This window comes from Corvus brachyrhynchos, unplaced genomic scaffold (genome assembly GCF_000691975.1).
Source record: "Corvus brachyrhynchos isolate BGI_N302 unplaced genomic scaffold, ASM69197v1 scaffold48, whole genome shotgun sequence".
Lineage (NCBI taxonomy): Eukaryota > Metazoa > Chordata > Aves > Passeriformes > Corvidae > Corvus > Corvus brachyrhynchos.
This window is the reverse complement of record NW_008240027.1, coordinates 6,599,855-6,621,523: the sequence shown is the minus strand read 5'-3', so window position 1 is coordinate 6,621,523 and position 21,669 is coordinate 6,599,855. Positions and strand designations below refer to the sequence as shown.

Here is a 21,669-nt window from a genome sequence, read left to right as displayed (position 1 = left end):
AAGAATGTGTAAAGCAGACTAACTTGGGGTGTGTTGGCATGTCTATGTGATCCCAAGATCCAATCCATACTTCAGGATTGCACTGATTGGAAAAATGCTCTCATGAATAAAATAATGCAGGATAAAGAGTTGTTTATGATTTCTTTTCTCAGCAGATTAGCTATGTACATCTTGTAACACAGGCTGACTCTGTGGAACATCAAACACTTCAAGAAACCTGTTAAAAAATGAATTACGTTATCCAGCCAAAGCAATATCAGAAACGTCCCAGAGTCTACACTATCTTAATGTTGATTTAAAATCATATATTCATATTACCTTTTTATGTCTAGTAAAGCAATGTGATGGAGCCTTTCTTTTGCCAAAGTTGTATTATCTCATTTCTCTGAGTTAGGTAAACTGTAATGTGTCTGCTTTACAGATGGGTAAACTTAGCATAAAGAGAGGGAAGGCACTGTTTTGAGTCAAGAAAGCCTAAATGTAAGCACTTTCATCTATATTGGTCAGCCATAGTGGCAGTGGCTCCTAAAATGAGCCTCTTTCCATTCATTCATTTATATGACAGATTATTTTACTTTAAACAATTCTTGGATAAAATACATTAGGCATCCCTAGGGCAGGAACGTGAAATCAAGACTGGCACAGGAGACATTAACTGCCCAGCTGGAGAGATGCACTCCTGTGCTCAGGGTGATTGAACTGCTCTTGCACTGAAGTAGCGTCAACAGGAGGGATTGGGTGAAATTCTGCCTGCAGCTGGGTGATTGGGGTGTTTTTCAGGACTAGGGGAGGGCAGGTTTGTTTAGGACGGCCTTGAAACTCCTTCATGCTAAAACACAGTCACTGAAGAGCACATTGCCACTACCTACATGTCTCTTCTTTTCTTCTTCCTGTGTTTCAATAGAAGTGACTGCAGCTGTGTTGATCATAGCACAAGCTCCCATAGGTGTTTATAGGACCTCAACCCCTTGTCAAAGAGCTCCCAGTGGAACTGAGGCATCATTACAAAATAAAGACTGACCCCCCTTATTGTTGGCAGGGTCAAGACAGTCCTGAGCATATCAAGAAGCACAACACAGGCATTTGTCAAAGTTCTTTTGGTGCCAAAATCATTTTTTCAAGTTGTGATTAAAGAAGTAGTCACAGAGAAAGGAATTAGAGTACCCCAGTCAGTAGCCAGTCTTTTCCAGCCAGCATTTTGAGAAATGTTGTATAAATTATAGTATAGTATAAATTATAGGCATGTAAATTACAACTAGTATTATGAAACATTGGACCTGCTGGGGGTTTTAGCCTGCATATATGGAATAGTCAACATACTGTTTCCATCATTTTAATAACCTATATGGAGCAGGTGGCTGATGCAGTTAATGCTGGCATCATTTTTCACAGTTCTGTCATTTCATTTTGACTATTTAAGGCTATTAGGAAGCATTTTTAGGCAATCATCTAGCATAGTTATTTTCAAGCATGCCTAAAGCATATAGGGTGTCACCACCTTTCCCACTGCATATTTCTAAATAAGTATATAATATATTCTGTGTTAATCTATGAAAAAACTATGGACAAGATCACCAGCTGTGATAAACTGCCTTGCTTCATTTAGTTAGATGGAGTTATACTCTTTTGTTCCAGATGGAGATCAAGTCCAACATTGTACAATTGCAGATTTCAAAGCAGTGAAATATTTCTAAGATCATTGAAATATATATTTTGCATTTCAAAGATAAAATACCAATATGTCATCAAACCATTTAATTTTCTTCCAAGACTGAAAGTAAATTGACGAGAGATCAGCAATTGGCAGGAAAACAAATGAAACATATTGAAAGAGCCAATTTGGTGGTGTCGAGGGAGGCAGATGTGTCAGTTTTACATCTGCTTGAGCAAAGTCCTTGTTGTTGTTTTTCTCCCTCCACCTTTCAAAAAATATTTCATTACCTAAAGGTTTCATTATTAGATAATTGAATAATCCTTGATAAGTGGCCAAGTAGCACTCTGTTCATTTAAGAGCCCCTTTCATTGCCATGCTGTGACTCAGGCAGTTGCAGTTCATTTGTGGAAGTTTCTGATTTTTTTTCTCAGAACTCATCACACCTGACACACACGAGATTTCAATTGCAGGTGAGCAGTTTCCTGAGCCCCAGTATTCCAGATACCAATCTACTACCTCTTTCCTGAACTAGTTATTAAATGAGAAGGAAGTGGAAACAGCACTAAGATTTCCACTGACAGTCTGTTTCAGGGTATAGGCAGAAAGCATGGCAGGGAGCAGCAGCAGCAGCAGCAAAAGGAACAAAAAAAGCAGGAAGGGTAAGTGCTTCCATGTTTTTAAATACAGACAGCAAGGTGGGACCCTTAGACTGTTATTTTCTCTGTGAAGCAGGTAGACAGACATGAGCTAAGCCTGTTAGTAGGTGTTAGTCAGAGCTGCAAGTTTGAAGTGTGTCAGAAGCTGTTTGAAGAAATATGTACGGATAATGAAATGAGTGATTCCCTGCCACTGACTTTTGCTCGATTATTTTCTGGTCTCTGCCTTCTTTATTGTTAGTTTAAAATTTGTTACATTCTTTTGAGGAGGCTTTCAAAAATGCATCAACAAAAAAAGGAGGCATTATTTAACTCAATATTTTATTAATTTTCAAGAGGCCTGATAGGTGGTATGCCCAGGGTGTGTCTGCAAAATTGAAAAACCAAATTTCATGAGACAAATGGTAGGACCACTGGATTTGTAGAACCTTTTTGTAGAACCAAGTTATGTATCTGTGAATCAGACCTCATGTATGCATTATCCTACAAAACAGGAAAGTGGAACCATGAAAATACTTGACTTTCTTTTACGTAGATTAAAATTTCTGTTGCCAGGAGCTGATGATACTTTTAAGTATTAGAGTTATTAATGTGATTTCAGGAGCTAAAGCTTTAAGTAAAAAAAAAATACTGACTATTGTAAAAGTATTCATTTCATATACTGGAGGCATTTCTAAAGACTGAGCACTTTGGCCTTGAGGTGCCCATTGATGCATAAAAATAACAAGAAATTCTGCTCAAAACAGACTATCACAACCCTCTTTTTGTCTGCAATTTTGACCTTGAATTCTACATTAGAACATTTTTTTCCATAGGAGAAGGAACTTTTCTTTAGAGTAGGGTTTAATCTGCTTGAGAAGGTTACTACAGGGAGGGCATCTGTTGACTGGGCTAGAGGACCTCACCTCTGTGTCTGCAGATCATCTCCAGTGCTCAACAAGGGAAACAACAGTACAGGGCTTAGAGACAAGCATGGGCAACATGTAACTTCTCTGCAATATCAAAAGGGTATTCAAGGTTAAACCTCCCAGCCACTCAAATCCATGACAGAATTTCTTTTTTAGCTCTGCTTTTTAATGGGGTAATAAGGTACATTTCTAACTATGCAACTTAATCTTGTACCATCCTTCGCTCAAAGTAAAAACATTCTGGAGAGCAGTGTTTGAAAGGAAGTTTCAGTTTGTTTCATTTCTTAGGATTCATTATGTGGTTTAGGCTTACCCAAACAAGATCAAGGTGCCAAAAGAGTTCATATTGCTATCAAAGCAAATGTGACCTTTAAGGGTTTGAGCTTGTTTTGTTTAAATCAAAACAGACAAGGTAAATGAAAGGATTTTGTAGGTGGGGAACTGAGACAAAGGCAGGCTAAGTGATTCCACAGGCTTCCACAGGCTTCCACCCACAGTCTATAGGAAAGTCAAAAATTAAAATGAAATCTGTAAGTCTCTTAAGGTCACACAATCAAGGGCGCAACCAGCTCACAACCTCCAGTTGTGGAGGTGGCTTCAGGAGGATGTATGGAGGTTGAAAATATGGAAAGGCGACTGCTGTGTGAAGGAAGTAATGTACCTTTTGCATCTGGGAATTACTTAGGGGCTGGAGGTTGGGGAGGTGGAGGCATAGCAGGGAGAGGTGTCATTATGTCAGGGCTGTTGGACTGAGCATCAGTGGAAATGCCTCGACTCCCTAGTGGCGCATGACATGTGTGGAATTATGAAGCTCAACAGAGATGCTGGTGTTTGCCAGAACAGTTTACACCTGCTTACTTTGCTCTTTGTTATCAGGGGCAACCCCTTGCTGAGTAGCCACCAAAGACGAGATTTCCCGGTGGGTTAATGACTTTTAATTTTGCTGTTCCTTTTATCATTCCAACAACATCCCCCATCACAAAGCGGTGTACTAGAGCCCTGCTGGCGTAAAAGATGTGGACAGTATTTGTCATGCAGTCCACTGGAGAGTCCAGAGCACTTCCCTGTGCTTAGTATAGATGGGAAGTCTTCAGTAGCAGTAGGAAAATGTTGAATTATTAAATTATGTCTACAGCACTTCATATAATTTTTGCCCAAGTGATAGTACAGCGAGATAAGCCTGGTGTCGACAAGCAGACTTTTCCACCTTCGGAGTTTGGTTAACAGGCTGGCTATTTTAAAATTCAAGAAAAGTCCACTCTCTCAGGAAGAATTTAAATAGAAAATTAAATGGGTTTGCATATTGCTCTGCATGTCAGATTCTTTAGCTAGCCTTCAAAGTCTGCATGATCTAACCAAGCATGTGGAAGCAAGATACATATTTATGAGTGCTATAATTGTTGTTATTGTGAAAAATTATTAAAGGTAAGCAGTTACCCCAAATGTTATTTTAATTCACTAAATATTCTGTGGATTAATAATACTGTATGTGGAATGGCTGAAATCATTTTTGGGTGGCTTCTCAGCTGGCTGCTTTCAGAGGCAATTCACTCTCTGGTGATCTTTCCTTCCTCAAGGAAAACTATTTAGACATGAGATGACTCCACAATTATGTCTTGGCTAGAAATTACTGTGGCAGAAACTCTGTTTGCTCTTCCCGTTCCTTTCTGATAAAGTGCCGTTAGTACATCCCTTGGCTCACTCTGTGAGATGTTTGTGGGCAGGGGTGTTGTGAGGGAACATAAGCTGCTACCACAGCCATTCTCTAAACATGCAGTTGGAAACGACAGCTCTGCCCTGGTGACAGAAAACATCAAAGCAACAAAACATGCTGTTTTATCTGATGGGGGTAACAATATCTCAGTTAATAAAATGGCTGTCATCCCTGTCTATTGTATAGATAAGGAAGCTGAGGACTTTGGGATGCTCTTTGTTGGTATGCCAAGTTGCAATTATCCTATGACAGAGCCCTTCTGGGCTATGATTGATGAAACATTTTGAGGGGGAAAGCACCTCAATAAGTGAATTTCATTGGATTTGATGATGACATTGCTTGCACAATGGCTGGCAAAAACAAAAACATTTTGAGTGGAACTAGGAAAATGTGCCTTATTTAATCTGCCTGAGATGTCCTTGCCACATTCATTTATTTGTATTTTATGTTGCATGTAAACAAGTCTAATTCTGAAGTTCTTATGTTGACCTTTTCTGGCATTGAGATCAAAGTACTGTCTGCAATAAAGATGAGAAGACTTTAAAGACTTTGGTGGCTTGTCAGAGTAGGGTACGTTTAAACATAAAATATCACAACACAGCAGCCGTTGGCTAAAACAGGCACCAAATGAAGTTCTAAAGAAATTTGTTGCTCCTCAAAAAACCCATCGTTATCTTGCAGTTTAACGGCCTAAAAGTGGGGCCTGCTTAGAAAACAGTTTTTCCTTCTTGCCTGAGCCTTAACTCACAGCGTGACTCTGCCAGTTGTCTCTAGCAGCTGTAACATGGATGTCACCAGTTAAGAGGAAAAGCATGCCCTTTCTTTACTCAAATTCCTACCTAGATTTTAGGACTCCTCTGAACAATAGTCAGCCCTCTGTAAAATATCAGCCTTCCCAAAGCATGGCATGCTGTCCAATCCCCAGCATGCCCTTTTCCCTGGCTCCAGCTGTTCTGTATCCCAGATCTTTCAGTGAGTCTCTGGAAGAGGTCCTGGAGGTTAACTTTACAGTGGCTGATCTGGAGCCAAGGCAGCTGGTGTAAGAATTTGAACTCTAATACATTATTTTCTTATATAACAGCTTGACCATTTGAAAATAAATGTCTTTTTAAAAACTGCTTTTTGTGTCCATAGTCTGAATTTAGATTTGAGGTATAAACCTACTCCAAGTGAAATGTTTAATGCTTACAATAACATAAAATTTGCAAAAATTCCAAGCACCGAGAACCTTTCCCAGCAAATTGAAACTGGGATTTTCAGTACTTTGACTGTGCTAGGACTTTTGGAGCAAAATTGAGGATATCCTATAGAACTGCCTGTGCTGGTGCATTCACATACGGGTGCAGAGGACCAAAGGCAATGACTTCTTTTGATGAATAAAACATTTGATAGATTATATAACAGTTTTCCTGGACTAAAAACAAAGTAACCATCTTTACTGCAGCTTGCAGCACTGTGCCACATTTCTAATAGATGGCCCAATTTTCAGGAATACTTAACATGCTGTAGAAATCTACCCAATGCTTCCACAAGTTCAGTCGATTCGGTAATTGAAATATTTATCTTGATTATTTTTGCTTGAACTTAGTTTTAGGCACTTACTTTAACGGGTTTATTTCAATATGCAAAGGGAAGGTTCTTTTTGTATTTTTGAGTGATTTTCTTGGCTAGCAAGTTTTTAGCCTCTCCAACTGAGAACTTTGCAGCTGCATAATACTCAATGAACAATACTAGTGAAAGTTTCTGCAGCGCCTCCCTCTCGGATGGAACCTCAGCATGGCAGTCTGTGGAAATCTGTTGTGTTCTACATGCATTTATTCAGCACCTTATGACAATCCTCCTTTTGTGTCATCTTAGTATGTAAATTATACCCCTCACCTTACTCAGTGGCAGCAGTGTTTTCTCTGTGCTTTGTAACTGGGACTTTGTCTCCGACTGTCTGCTGTGCTGACAGAGTGCAGTGCTGGATAAACCAAGTCAAGCGACAGCGAGCAGTGGTGTGGCTGTGCTGCAATGGGGTGGCTAACAGAGACTGGATTTCAGGGGCTAATTAACCTGGCTAGACAGTGGCATTACTGTAGCATCACTGCCTGCAGTAGGACACACCTCTGAGCTCTTGAAGCCCTTCAGTGTGGCATACAGCTTATCTCCTGTTGCCAAAAGATACACAGCATTTATACAACACATTCACACCCTCCCGCCTGTCTGTATTCCCAGACACAAAATGCACATAACAACACTTTATGTGGGAGGTTGTATTATGGCAGACAAACTTACAAGTGTTTTTATCTCTGACTTGTGCCATATTTCAACTTTATTCCATGGTATAAGTATTACTTCTGTCCAAACTAGATATGTTTTTAATGGAACGTTGTATTTTTGCCTACTAAGTGTTTTGTTTCTTTGGGATAACAAAGTCCTTAACCCCTGTTTTTAAGAATAAAAACCTTCACTAGAAAATGACAAATTTATGCAGACAACAGTGATTATGAATAAACAGAATATTTCAACCTAGGATGTATTAACTAATGAAAAGTAGGGTTGTTGGTGTAGTCAGCAAGGGAGAAGCCGCTTTAGATTGATTTAGGATGCTATGTACTCCCCTCACACTCAAAATTCATTAAGAGACCTGAGTAGGTAAACTCATTCTGCTGTTTGACATGAAACTAAAGTTTTACAGAAAAAAGGGTCCAGAAAGAGCTACCCAGACTATTTGGCATGAGGAGACTATGGGTTCCATCACTTCAAAGCTGTAAGTTTCAGGAGGGAGAGATGAAAGAGGAAATTTGGCCTTAAGACTAGTCTGGTTTTTGGAAGAGGTTGCTGCAGAAAGGAGGAGGGTTAGATGCTTTTCAAATTAACAAATTCCACTAAGATGATATTTGGCTAATATATGGTAAAACTATTATAATCATCCAAAAACCTGCAACCTTTCAACTGAGCCAAGCAGCACCACAGACCTAACTTCTGAGTTTTATAAACTCCCGTTCCACTTGCATCATTACATTTAGCTTTAATTCACATCAGAAGATAAAAAAGGGGGGGCAGTGGGGAGTACACAACATCAAAACCTGTATGATTTTATAGTGATCCCCTGGGGTCAGTCTCTGAGAATATCACTGTCAGTAGTTAAGAGGTTTTCACCATGGAGTTAAATACTTGCAGCATTTACAGTAGCTGGAAATACTTCAGTGGTTATTGTTGAAGTCCTTAGTCCAGCTGAAATAATGCTGGCTTGTTTTCCCTCTGGGTAGAATTCCTCAGCCTAATTGTCTCCTCCTTGCCAGACCATATTTGATATCTTCAGGTTTGGAGACTGGATGTTTTCCAGCAATTAATGGCTTTTCTCTGTTATAGATTGAAATTATTTCCTTTTGTGATTTAGTCTATTATCCAGAAGTGAAGCTATTGAATTCCAGAACATTTAAATGGGATAACTCACAAATAGGGCTAATATAAAAAGCACAGTCATCAAGCCACATGAAAGCTGTGTGGGACACTGTAGAAGATGGATATTTCACATGTAATTTTTTACTTTAAAAATAAAATAAATAAATCCATTCTTTACTATTGCGGTATCTTCTTCTAATGACTTAACCTTAGTATTAGCTTAGAGCAGTATAGGTTCAAGTGTCTCATAGGGCAGGATTATTAGGTCACCTCATCTAACCTCCTGAAGTGTACTGGCAATCAAATTTCATTGAGATATTTCTGTCTTTAGTACTGTAACTTGGGTTTGACAAAAGTACATAGTGATCTCTGTGTCTCTGATGCCCAGACCAGACTCCTTAAGGTACTTTGTCCACTCAGAGCATAATTAGCCTGTGGTTTCAGAAATCAATGAACACTGTTCCACAATGGAAAAAAAAAAAAATAGCTTCTGTAGTCACTGTTTTATGGCCTTCCACGTTATTTGAGCTATTACTTCTCTCAAAGAAATTTTACCACATCTTTTATTGTATTTTTCTTTTTAGATCCAAAATGGAACATACTACACATCTCAAAAGCAAGAAATGTTTTTAATACTGTTTCAGATATGTTACAGGAAATTATCTGCAATGAATTTGTCCTTTGGAAAATAATGTAACACAAATGACACCTGGGCTTCATAAAGTACTACCTGTTTTTAAGCAGCAGATTCAAAAGCATAAAGAGGAACTTTTAGCTGAACACCGAGGAGCCCAGTTGTTCTTTCTACATGTCTAGCTGTCCTTGTAGCCCAAATAAAGTCTTCATGCTACGGTTCTCGAATTAGGATTTAACAAAAACCTTCTCAGTAAAATTCAGTTCTTTTCTCTTCCAAAAATGTTGGTAAAATGGTAAATGTAAACTGACAGAGTTTATCTCCCCAGGACCAGGAAGGTAATCTGGAAATGTGAGATGCAGGAATTCGTGTTCACCCCAACCTCCAGCTTTGTGTTTCACTTGATGTTAGATGGGCCATTGTTGAGGAAGCTAGAGTGATCTCTGCCTATGACTGATACCCTCGTGTAACTGTCCATAGGAGACATCCATCTAGTAGCTTTTGGGATTTAGATGTGAACAGAGTAATCCTGATATGGTTATACTGTCTTTCTTTAAATGCATTTAACATCTGTTGCGTGCAGATCGGATAGATCACAAGATTTGGTGCATGGTAATGTACAACATCTTTGCAGCTACTGGAGAGCTATGTCCTCTACAAGAGTGTTTATGGTTCTGATGTATCATGCAAAAAATTGTGTCATACCGTTTATGTGTTTCAGAAAGTTCTGTAACAGAGTTTTGAGAAATTAGTGTTGGAAATAACAAGAACCAGGTGCATTGGTAATTTAACAACTTTGAGACTTATTTTTGTTAATACTAGTATACAGTGGCTGCTGGAGTATTGGACATATATGTGTACACAGAATAAATAAACACATATTATTTATATGAACTGAAGAAAGATAATGTAATCAAGACTGCACTCGCACATTCTGATACATCGACTTTCATGGGTGGTGCTGATTCTATGCCATCATTATAGGAAATGGAAAATGCAATGGGAAATCTGCAAGAAATTACAATGCAGATATTGTCTGGCTGTAGTTTGTTTGGAGTTTGGTTGGATTTCTGGTTTTGTTTGTTAGTTCTTTTAATGCAGTTTTATTTGCAGTGCTGAAACAGAACTTCTACCTGGGCTTCCATTTAGTTCCACAGAGGGGGCATAGCTATATGCTGGCAAATCCCTCTTAGTAGGGGACTGCTGTGTGCTGCTCACTTTCCTTTGAGCAAAAATATTTTGACTGTGCATGTGCTGTTTTACTCTTCAGTTAAAGGATGATTTTCAGTGAAAACAAGCAAATTAGCAACAAAAATGAAAGCTAGATTGGAAATCATGTAATTTAATAACAGTGAAGTTTCTAAAACACTTCTGCTAGTAGTGTTCAGAAAAACATTGACACCTGCACGCTGCCAGCAGTTCAAATCCAGCATATCCCCATTCAACTGCATTTCACCTTGTGTTAATTCCTTGTTTTTGAAGGAGAAAAACCAAGAAATTAATGACATGTCTCAATTGCATTCTGTCTAATCCTGAAGCAGCAAGCTTGACACAGGGTGTCTGCCAGGATGTTGAGGTTGGGTTCTGTAATTAGATCAGTGTGGGGTGAGGAAAGGAAGAGCAACGTGATCTTTATTCTTGACTTCTGCTCTTGGCAGGTTTTGCCCCTTTGCTCCTATAACAGCAAAGGTGTAGGTTAATGGGAGTCACTCCTTGGGCATTCATGTGTTTGAGGTCAGGCTCTTTTATGGAAACAGACTTTTCACACACACGAGCATGTTCACTTGGAAATAAATGCAGAAACAATCCTGGTACTTCTGAGCCTGCCACAAGGAGCAATGGAGCAAGTCAGCTAGGGGAAAGCCTGCTTCAGAATTAGATACGAACCTGAGCTTGTCCTTCACTTCAAACACACCTGTCTGCCCACTCCAGGGAGGAATTCAGCAACCGGGTCTTAACTTCTGGCTCCCAAACATATAATATGAACCACCCCAAACAAATGACAGTCAAGGAATCCCATCAGCTCCAATTAAAAGTACCTTTAACAACTAGCTCTGTGCTTCAGCAGTTATTTCATGAATCATTGCAGAGCTCCACATACTTACTCATTTTTGTCCATCACTGTGTGCCACCTGTGCAATGAGCTCACATGCCTTGCAGAGTCACTGACATTAAATATTTGATACTGCCTTTGTGCTTTGCACTGGCTCCCAGGGCAGCACAGTTGCATCTGGGTTCTGCTTCCAGCCCCAGCTGCCTGGCACAGAGGGAACACAGTGCTGCCGCTTCCATATGACATTCCAGACCCCAGGATGTAGTTGTGTGTGACTGAAGGATGATAAGCCCATACCCTGACATAGAACAGCACCATTTCTTATCATAGCCTTTGCTGCATGTTTGTAGTGAGTTTGATAAAGCTCATCAGATAATGCTCGGTTTTCCCCTACCTCAGTCAAGCTGCATTGTCTCTCACTTACACCTTCTCCACATCTTGCTCACCCATACCATGATGGCCCCACTCTGGATTTCATATATAACATGTAAAGTGCTGATGCATTTCCTGGCTGTGTTTTCTGAATAAATATCTTCCTTTTCTTGTTTTGAAATTTAGGAAAGTGTTGCCTGGAAGCCTTTCTTCCCCCTTAATCAGACTGTTTCCTAAGCTGTTTTCCTTCTGTCTAATCTCTTGCATGGGACCAAAATGTTTAGATTTGAATGGCGACATCTCACTCATTCACATCCTGTCAGATGGGAGCATTGCGTTGTTTGAGTTCACAGTATAGCCAACCAGGAGCTGCATGTGACTGGTACTGAAATTTGGATGATTTTTTATCCACTCCTATTCAGTATCTATTAGCTAATTTTCCAAATAATTCACCTAGTCACAACTTCTCACCTCAAAAGGCAGTCTTGGAACTCCAACAGACCATCTTCAGCCTGTTTTGGGGTTTTTTCCTGCCGTACTATCTCTGACATTACTCTGCTACAATCTCTCTCCTTCTTTAGCTTTGCATTTTAACAGCTCAGCTGGTAAATTAATGCCATGTTCTTGGGAGAAAGGCAGAAGGGGATCCTGGAGTGCTCCAGATACAGGGAGGTCATGGTCTGCTACCCTGAAAAGTGAGTGGAAGCTTCTCGTCCGTTGTGTCTGAACTGCCACTTGGGCTGGGCTCTACACCCACATGCTGACAGGCACCTGGGACTCTGCTCTCCACAGTCAGGGGTTGCCTGACCAGCTCTGAGGATTACCTGCCGCAGAAAGGGTGAATCTTCATAGCACTCCCAGGTCTTCCCCTCATGACCTGGTCAGGGAAGGGGTGTCAGTCAAATAATAAATCACTAATTTTTGGTTTAAGCACCCAAACTGATGCTCTCCACTTGCAGCACTGAAGCTTTCTTGCTGAGTTGCTGTTGGTCAAGGCAGCAATAAGATCTCTTCTGGGACAGTGGTGGGGGGGTGTTGATGCACTGCACATAGACCTCTGTTCTCCAGAGGTGCAGGGGAGGCAGTGATGGGGAAAAGGTGGGACAAGAGCACTCAATATTTTTTTCCCTCCTTCAATTATTTATTCTCCCCTTTTACTTTTGTTTCACTAATTTAAGCACCTTGTTCCTTTTTATTCTCAAATTCTTGCACATGCCTCTCTGGGTAAATGGTTCGTTGCCAGTCAAGGACTAGTAACTTTAATGATATATACCCCACCACAACCCCGTTCTTCACATATGAGTGATCACAAATTATATATTTCCTTTTTCTGATATTTCACAAGTGTTGAAAAGGCAGGACATTCTGTGTGGCTAAACAAATGACAATTTCATCACTGGCTCTTACCCGATAATAAATGCTGTTCATGTTTAATTTATAATGTCTGGAAATATCAGCAAGAGATGAGGGAAACAGTTTAGATAATATATTAACCTCTCCAAACCTTTTCAGTTCTCTGAAACTCAACCTGAGGGTGACTTTAATATGTAGAAAACTTTCCTTTCCTTCTTCTTTTAGACTGTTCTGTCCTGTTCCTTAAACTGAGACCAAGAGAATTTTTCTTTTGTGAGGCCCTTTAGTTCCTCCAGACACGAAAGAAATGCTGATCTGAAATCATCTCTGCATATACAGATAGCCTGTGAAGAATGTGAGAGTATTTGTATGCTGTGCTAAGACTTTATAGGAGACCAGCTAATTGCAGAGCCACCAAGTTAAAACCAGTTAAAAATTCCTGCCAAGCTACAAAAACAGCCTGAGAAGGCATTGTGAAAAGCTCTTGAAGAGGGTAGGGAAATGTGAAATTTTAACAAAGCAGAGTTTGCAGTGGCAAGATTTCCTATGCAGCAACTGCATGGTTCCCTGCCCAGGTGTAGGACAAAGATGAATCAGGCCCATTATGAAAGCAATTCATATTTAAATGAGATTTCCAGCCCAGTTTCTACAGTGTCGAGTGGTTATTCTAAGCATCTGCTCTTTCATGCTGATTTAGACCAAGCTCGAATGCTGAATCTTTGGAGAATCATAAACAAATTGTGTTAAATTGCCATTAACAGAAACAAATCACAAGAAAGGAAAGGCAAGGTTGTTAATGGTATCGCTGTTCTTAGCTCAGGCTTTGATGGCAGTAGATGCAGTCCTGCAGCACAGAAATAATGTATGTAAGATCACCCACTGCTCTGAGACCTCCAGACAAGCTAAGCACAGCAGGGTGAGTAGCACTGGAATTTGTTTTACAGGAAGCCTTTCATTTCCTTGCTTTTGAGGGGTTAAGTGAGGCACTTCAAGCCCTGCTTTCCCATGAGGGTTACACTAGGGAAGGGTAGTTTTCGTTTCCCCAGGGGCTCCATAGCAGCTCTAGCAGAAGAGGCTACTGTCAGAAGAGAACAGCTGGATGCAATGAATCAATGTATTCCCCAGCCGCCCCGGCTGCATTTCCTTCCTACCCACTGCTCCCCACCTCTAAGACTGCTCTGTCCGAGAAATAAAGTGTCCATCTTGACAGATGGGTATGCCCCAGAGGCCTCCAACTTTGGTTTCCACAGACAGGCATGGATTGGGGCAAAATTAACTGTTGATATTTTAATTGCATTAACTTTATTTCATACGGGGAATGCACTAAATAGGATGTGCATATATTACACACAGTGTAGGGTAAGAGATGCTTGTAGTCCTTAGTAACATCAGGCTTCATTAAACCTATGAAAATCACACTATTGGGCCTATGCTTGTTCCAGTGTGCTTTTGGGAAAACTTAGGTTATCAAATTCAAGCTCTGGTTAGGAGTCCTTAATTCAATAAAATTCTTCTATTCTCTTCACTTCTACAAAAATCTCATTTTGCACGGATTGGGGAGGACTGAAAGTGCACAAATCATTCTGTTTAACTTTGGGGACTTCCACCTCGTTTGTTTGTTACTTGAAGTGAAGGGAGGAACAATTTATTTCAAAATTTGAAAGAAGGAAAACAAGAAAAACTTCTGTGTGTTTGTGAATCAATATGACACCCCAAAACTAGCTCTTCATATTATATGTCATCATAATATCAAAAGTCTATCACGGAGATGTGCCATGAAAATGCAATGAAATTAATGCAATGAAAGTCTTTCATAGCTGTTTGATAAATCCACTACCATAAGACTTTTCCTTGTGACATTTTTCATGTAAAATACACAAACAGCATTACAAAAATCTTCTATCCAAAACTGATAACTCAAAGAACTTTCCAGTGCTTGTCACAAAAATAACAAATTTTGTAATTTTGTAGCTCTTTTCCAATTGTAGGTTATAATTTCATAACCACACATTATTAAAATACCATAAATGACTTGGTAAATCTTGCACTTTAATAGGGATACGGAATACAACAAAAGAAATGTTCCAGGTTGGTTTTCTTCCCCCTATAGTCTTATCAGATTCCTCTATCTTCCAACTGCATCATGGCCCTAAAGTCCACAAATCATTCTTCCTGTCTGTGTTGTGTTTTAAAGTTTCTAAAAGAATTGAATTCTCTCTATACAAAAATGTACTCATATTAATGAGCACAAGTGTTTTAATAGAGTATTATCTCAAATCAAGCTCAAATTATTAGCTCAAATCAAAATGGAGCTCTATTGGGGTATATGTTTTCCACTTTTTTTCTTTTATTTTGCTTTTGAAAATCCTTAATACATTCTCAAGAGACTAGTAGAGGTATGATTACATGTGGCTTCTAGTTGATTCTATCTAACCATAATGACATTTATGTACAGTAAAATACATGCTAGCTGTAATTTTAAGGTAAAAATGGAAAATGGATTTTATTATACTGTACCATATAAACACCCTACCAGTATTCAGGTACACATTCCTATATCCTCCACATATCTTTGAGTTACTTAACACAAATTTCCTTGGAAATTATTTATAACCTTCCTTACATTTTGGTTGGTAATGACGAGATTTTAGAGCAAACCAAATCATAGAACTGCTGTGTAAAAAATAACTAACCAAAAATGGAAGGCAACCCAAAAAAAACAACCAAGCCTACCATCCCAAACAACCTGCTGCCCACTGGTATTTCTCAAGATAGTGAAGCTGTTCAGGAAATGCCTTGTGTATCAAGGAGTCTTGAATGTAGCATTACTATTTAGCCATGATAATTAACCTTGTCATTTGGCCAGTCCTGTCTCTAAAGTCTCCAAATTTTTCATAATTTACTAGAGACAAAAAATCTTTAAAGAAATGTTTATTCCCAACATAGTGCCTGCAGCGTTCATTGAGTATCTATGCAGCATTGAACGCACATGCTGTAATTAAATTAGGTAGCAACAAAGCAGGTGGATTATATGAGTGCTGTCATTTAAAGTATCCTTTCTGCATAGGCAGAAAATTTTGTTAAAAAAACAACATTTTTTCATCTATAAATCCCATTGTTTTTTTCCTGACATCCTTTAAATCACAAATTCAATGATATTATAAATCATGTAAAATTTGGAATATTACTTTAAGCCCCTGGGCTTCTCATTGGAGTGCTGTCTGAACAAAAAATTCAGGTTGTTTACACAGAGAACTCGATAATATTTTTCCCATCATTTTTTATCTTGTAGGATATTTTGTGTAAAAAAATACATTTAGATAAACTGTACATGAAAATCCTTTCTGTTTTTTTCAAACCTCTTCTCTTGCCTTTCTCATTAACCTAGTAGTTTTCCATAGCCTACTTACGTCAGTAACTTTTTCATCATTAATTTCAATGGAAGCAGGATGTGGTCCAGTAAATTATCCCCCAGCATGGTCTGCTCAGTATTACATTAGACCATGGGAATAGTGAAAAGAAACTCCATATGAATTTAACCCTTTAAAATATTCATTCTTGTGTTTCCAATGTAAGTTACTGCTGCTTTTCAATGTTCAAAATTTTTCTCTAATGATCTGAAAGATCCCTCAATAAGCAAGCTCACTAAGGCCATATAGTCACCGTTAAATCCCTTACAGACATCATAAATATTGAGGAAAAACACTAATAATCCAGTGAAGTTATTTTAGCATAATTGTAGAGAATTTATTGATAACCACTGTATGAGTCATTTTAATATTGTTTATAAATCCTTTGGACCACCTGAAAAAGGTAATATTGTTGGATATCAAGGACTATAGCTGAACTCCTAGAAAAAAAATCCCAAAGTTCTTGCATGTAGCCTTTAGACTCCTTAGCTCTGTTATTCCTCTGCTTTAAATCAAGTCGTGCCATCATCAGTGACCTTCTACTTCTCATCTTCCAAGACTACTATCCCATGAGCTTTCCAAAGTCAACACATACTCTTTTCTAGAATCTGCAATATTTTCCCAAGACCAAATTTACTTTACAACTATAATAGGGTAGTCCACTCTTTTTTCATTGTCATTAAATGCTAGAGTCTGGGAGCAAATTTGGGTTACAAAGGAGTCAGACACACACAAATTACATTAGAAGTGGACCTTGTGATCAAGATTTGCTAAGTTTTCTGGGACCTGGTCTCTGCGATGCTACGTGACAAACCAGATTTTTCATATTCTCATGCTTTTGAACTTGGATCAACACCACACTTTTTCCTCCCTATCATAATTCCACTTAGGCTAATTAGGTTTTACTTTGGCATTCTTTAAGATCCAAAGCATACACATTCTCTGCTGTATTCTCATGAATACCAAAGCTGTAGAATAAATATTGTTGACGTGAGTTGGCAAAGTGCTTTTATACTTGGATTCCTCATTAAATTACAATAAATTTTAGTTTTAATGAGCATAATCCATTTTATAGTGTTGACCCAAATTCCCCTGAGGAAAAATGCAGCTCTGAATTGATATTTGCATGTTTGAGTCAACTGAGTCACATTCAAAATCATGTCAGAATTTAAATCTAAAAAAATATCCTGTTCGAGTTATGCTGGGGCTTGTGACTCAGTTATATTCCAGAAATGTATTCCTACAAGGCTTTATGGCTCTTGCTGTACTTTAATCTTGTCACTGCCCCAGCTTACATGACACTTTCCTTATCTGCACCCTATCTCTGTAAACAGCTTATGAGAACACTGGCCATCAGGAAGCAGGAGCACCTTTCTAAAGCTCATCCTTGGCTGTCTTTTCTGAAATCATATTTCTTCTCCCTGTCATGCTCCTTAATCATTTCTCTTCTGCAATAAATTGTTATTTCTCTCCCTGTTAGAATTCTTTCCTGTCATTCATCATGTTAGGAGTACATTTTGCTTGAGAACAGGAACAAAATCCCAGTACACTTCAGGAAGTCTTTAACTCTTTTCCTTTCTCATGATGCAGAAAATGGAGAATTCCACTCAGAGAGTCTCCTTCTTTGGGAGACTTTCATTGATTTCTTTGTTTCAAAGTTTTGAGGTACTTTAAAAGAAATGGGCTATTGGAAAGATGGATTTATCAGTGTTGTGAGTTTCTCTCAGTTTGATAAGTAGTGTGCCTGGATAAGAAAGCTTTTGAAATTTTTTTCAAGTTTGGTCTGAAATTTATTATTTAATAAACAACAGAAACCTTGAAGATTTTGAAGAGGAAATGGTTTTATTGAGTCATTGCAGGACATCAACTGTGCAGTTCAAAGCACGAGCTTATGATTTTGTTTGACCTTTGATTAAGACAGCTGGATCCCCATGCCCATAATGACAGCACATGCTGAGGCTCTGCAGAGATTACATAGTCTCAAACTTGTGTATGTCATTCCTTTTCACCGTATCATTGGAGGCCTGGGATTAGCCCTGCAAAATTGTTTGTGTGAATTTCCAGGTACAAAAATGATGACTTGCAGAGCAATTGCTGAAAAGTAAGGCTCAAGACATGAATCTTTCTCATCTCTTTGTCAAGATCTTTGAGATAACTAAGAAAAAACAATATGCTTGAAAACTCGGGCCAGTCATTAGGATGAATTTGCAAATTTTTTTTCCCAGTAATGCTGAGAAATACCACATTATGTCTTTAAAAACAGGCCATAAAAAATGTGCATTTAGCTATAGTGGTTCTGCTTTGATGTTAGAGAATGAAAGGGGTGATGTCTTTATATCCTTTTGACCTCCGTTTTTTATAATTCTGAATTCCCAGACACATCCTCAGAGTGACTTTCCACCTGTAGATTTTTGGATAGGAAAAATCTGTTATTTATTACAACCATGGCAGAACAAGAACATGCGTTTGTCTCAATCCTTTATTCCAAGTGTATATCCAATTAAACCATTCATTTCAGTATCCCACTGATTCTCTCACTTGTTGATTCACACAGGACGAGGACAGAGTGCTGCTGAACACCTGATTACATCCTTGGCAATGGGAAAACTATATGGACAAACACCAAGAGTGCCAGCTCAGCATTCCAAACTTATACAAGTGAAATATCAGAGCCAAATTAAGCTTATACGATACTGTTTTCTTCAATCGTCAAATGTAAATATATTTCTCCATAATTTATGTCTTGGCAGATGATAATGAGTGTGAAAATGCTACTCAGCCTTGTGGAGAGCATGCCAATTGCACAAACACAGAGGGAAGTTATTACTGTACGTGTATGCCTGGTTTCAAACCCAGCAATGGTCAACAAATTTTTGTTCCTAATGATGGAACCTCCTGCGTGGGTAAGTTATTACTGTCTGCCAGATATCTTTACATTGTCACTCTTTTCCTATTGCTTCTCTTAATTATAGAAATCTAGCAAAATGCATTCATAATTGTGAAGTTTGGAGTCTGGGTATAAAATTCCTACAATTTGGACTGAATAAGCTTACTTAATGTTCCAGCTCAGGCCCACACTTCTCCCTGACAACAGAGCAGCTGCCATTGCTTTCAGTAACACTTCAACCTTGACTCTGCTTGCAATACCTTTAAACCCACATGTCACAGATTTACACAATAAATATATATTTAAGGCAACATTGGAAATCACCAATTCACCCACTTATGCCACTGTTTCACTGATCTGTGAGCAAGGTGGTGATATTCTCAAAAAAAAATGACAAAATAGTCTGCAGTCAGATCTGGATCAACAAAATTCTCTTTACATTTGACCTAGTATACTTCAAATATCTTTTGTTTTGAAACTTGGTTGGGATATTTTGGTAATTTTTCAAGTCTTATCAAAAACAATGAGCAAGATCAGTGGTTCTCCTACCCCCTGTGCCATTCATCAGCCTCTGTTTCTGAACATGTTCAAGATTACAGGGGAGGAAAAGTTCTCTGGAAAAATGTTATTTCTGAACAACCATGCAATCCTTTAGGATTTCCTCTGAATGGAAGAACTTTAACTATTTCTCTTTTTTTCAAACTCCTGGTAATTTTCTCTGTATGTTGCAAAAGTCCTCAGGGAATGGGAAAATGAAAAATAAATCTATTGCCCTCTACACCTTTATGCTGACTGTGTCTCATTCTAGGTATATCTCCTGTGAGTCTGTGAGTGCTGACAACCTTTCTTCTTACTGCTCTTAATATCAGCAGAGTGGTTGCATATTAAGCCAGAAAGTGATCTAATCGACATTTCTTGCCCATTGCTCACATCCATCTAAAAGTGCTCTGCTTTATCCAGCTGCTATGAATCATTCTTAAATTAGCTGGGATGGAGACAGTTAGCACATTGAGCTGTAAATATTCGCACCATTTCTGCTCCAGGTTTTGATTTTTACGTTATGATATTTCCTCAGCTTCAGAAGTTTGTCTTCAAAGTTATTTCTCTGACCGGTTTTGTGTCACTTTAACTTCTTATCATTAGCTTGATAATTTCTCTTTTTTTTCCCTCTTTACTGGGCATATTGATCTTTTTTTATCCTCTACTAGGGTTTAGTTTAGTACTTCTTTTTGAAAATCCACATGGAGGAGCCAAGAGCTTTCAAAACTCACACTGAAATAAAAAAATTACCTGTGGGCACCTTTTCTCATTAAACAAGTGTAACAATTACTTTACCAAGATGTGAGTCCTAAAGACAACCTTTTGATCCACAATTATTTTTTGGCTTTATCCATCGGGGAAACTATAATAGGGTATTTTGTACCCAATGGACCTGCTGCTGAGGGTAGCAGATATGACTTGCACAAAAGCAGCTGAGAGTTGTGTATTCAGGGTGACAGCTGAAGCAAATGCCAACATTTCATCATAAATACAGTGCAAGTTATTTAGTACAAATCACAGGACAGAACTACCAGGCACCCATCCTACACAAGTTTATAGGACCCCACAATATATTTTCAGATTCTGCAAAGTCTTAAACCTTCTTTTTAATATATGTATCTATGTACATCGCAGTAACTTTAAAAAAACAATGTTTGAATTTTGGAGAGTATGCCATTATGAACCCTTTTTGTTTATTCCCTCAAACCTATCTGGATTTTCCAGTAGTGCAAGTGTGGTACACAACTCTGTGTGTGAGAGTCCCTTTCAAAGTCCATGCACATACATGCATGTTCTCTTTTTGGAAACTACAGTAAGCTCCCAAGTAAAAAGTGATAATGTTCCTCAAGGAAGTAGATTAAAAGAAAGCTTGGGACAATGGCTTTGAGAAAGGTTGGTTCACCCTTAATCCAGTCAGAATGCTGAGTTTTGAGTTGAGGGTCAAAAGTATTTCACGCATGTTATCAGGTAGAATTGGTGAAGAGCTGACAAAGAAACATGCAGACAGAGAAGGAACTGGAGGGAAGGAAGGGAAAAAGAGGAGAATAGAAGGATAAAGGAAATGGAGAAGAAAAAATAGGAATGCAGAAATGTTACATTTCTGAAGACATTTTTCTGCTGTCCTGAAAGCGAGTTATTAAAATCTATTGTTTGATTTGTGTAAAAGCCATACTTTTCCCTAGACTTCACATTTTATTGAATGTTCAGCTGCAGATAAAAAACTGAAATATAAACCTACTTTTTTCACCCCATGTCAACAGAGTAAAAACGTGAAAATGGCCATCTGTGAAATGAAAGTGACATCCACGCCACTCTGCCTTTTCTGGGAACATGCTATTAGTTCTCTTCAGGTATTTCTGAGAGCACTGGGAAGGCACCCATTCTCCATCTCATCCTTTGCTGTGACAAGGGAGCTGTACAGTGGATGGAATCTGGCGTTGGGCCACATTGCTAACTTTTCTTTTACCTTTGCCATTCATAGCCTTTTTCATTTCTACTTTGTGTGTGCTGCTGCCTTCCACAGTATGGAGACACGGGGAGGGAACATCTAGTCCTTTGCAATTGGACTTTTCAATCACTTGCAAGCTACTAATAAGCA

The 21,669-nt window shown here is 38.7% G+C and overlaps 1 protein-coding gene across 1 annotated transcript in view; it reads left to right on the top strand.

The window, feature by feature from the left end:
- The window catches only part of ADGRL4 (adhesion G protein-coupled receptor L4), a 73,846-nt gene that overhangs the window by 18,903 nt on the left and 33,274 nt on the right, over nt 1–21,669 (top strand). The window contains exon 3 of the mRNA XM_008640838.2: nt 18,895–19,047. Coding sequence (XP_008639060.2) covers nt 18,895–19,047 — 153 coding nt within the window. The remainder of the gene's footprint in view (nt 1–18,894; nt 19,048–21,669) is intronic.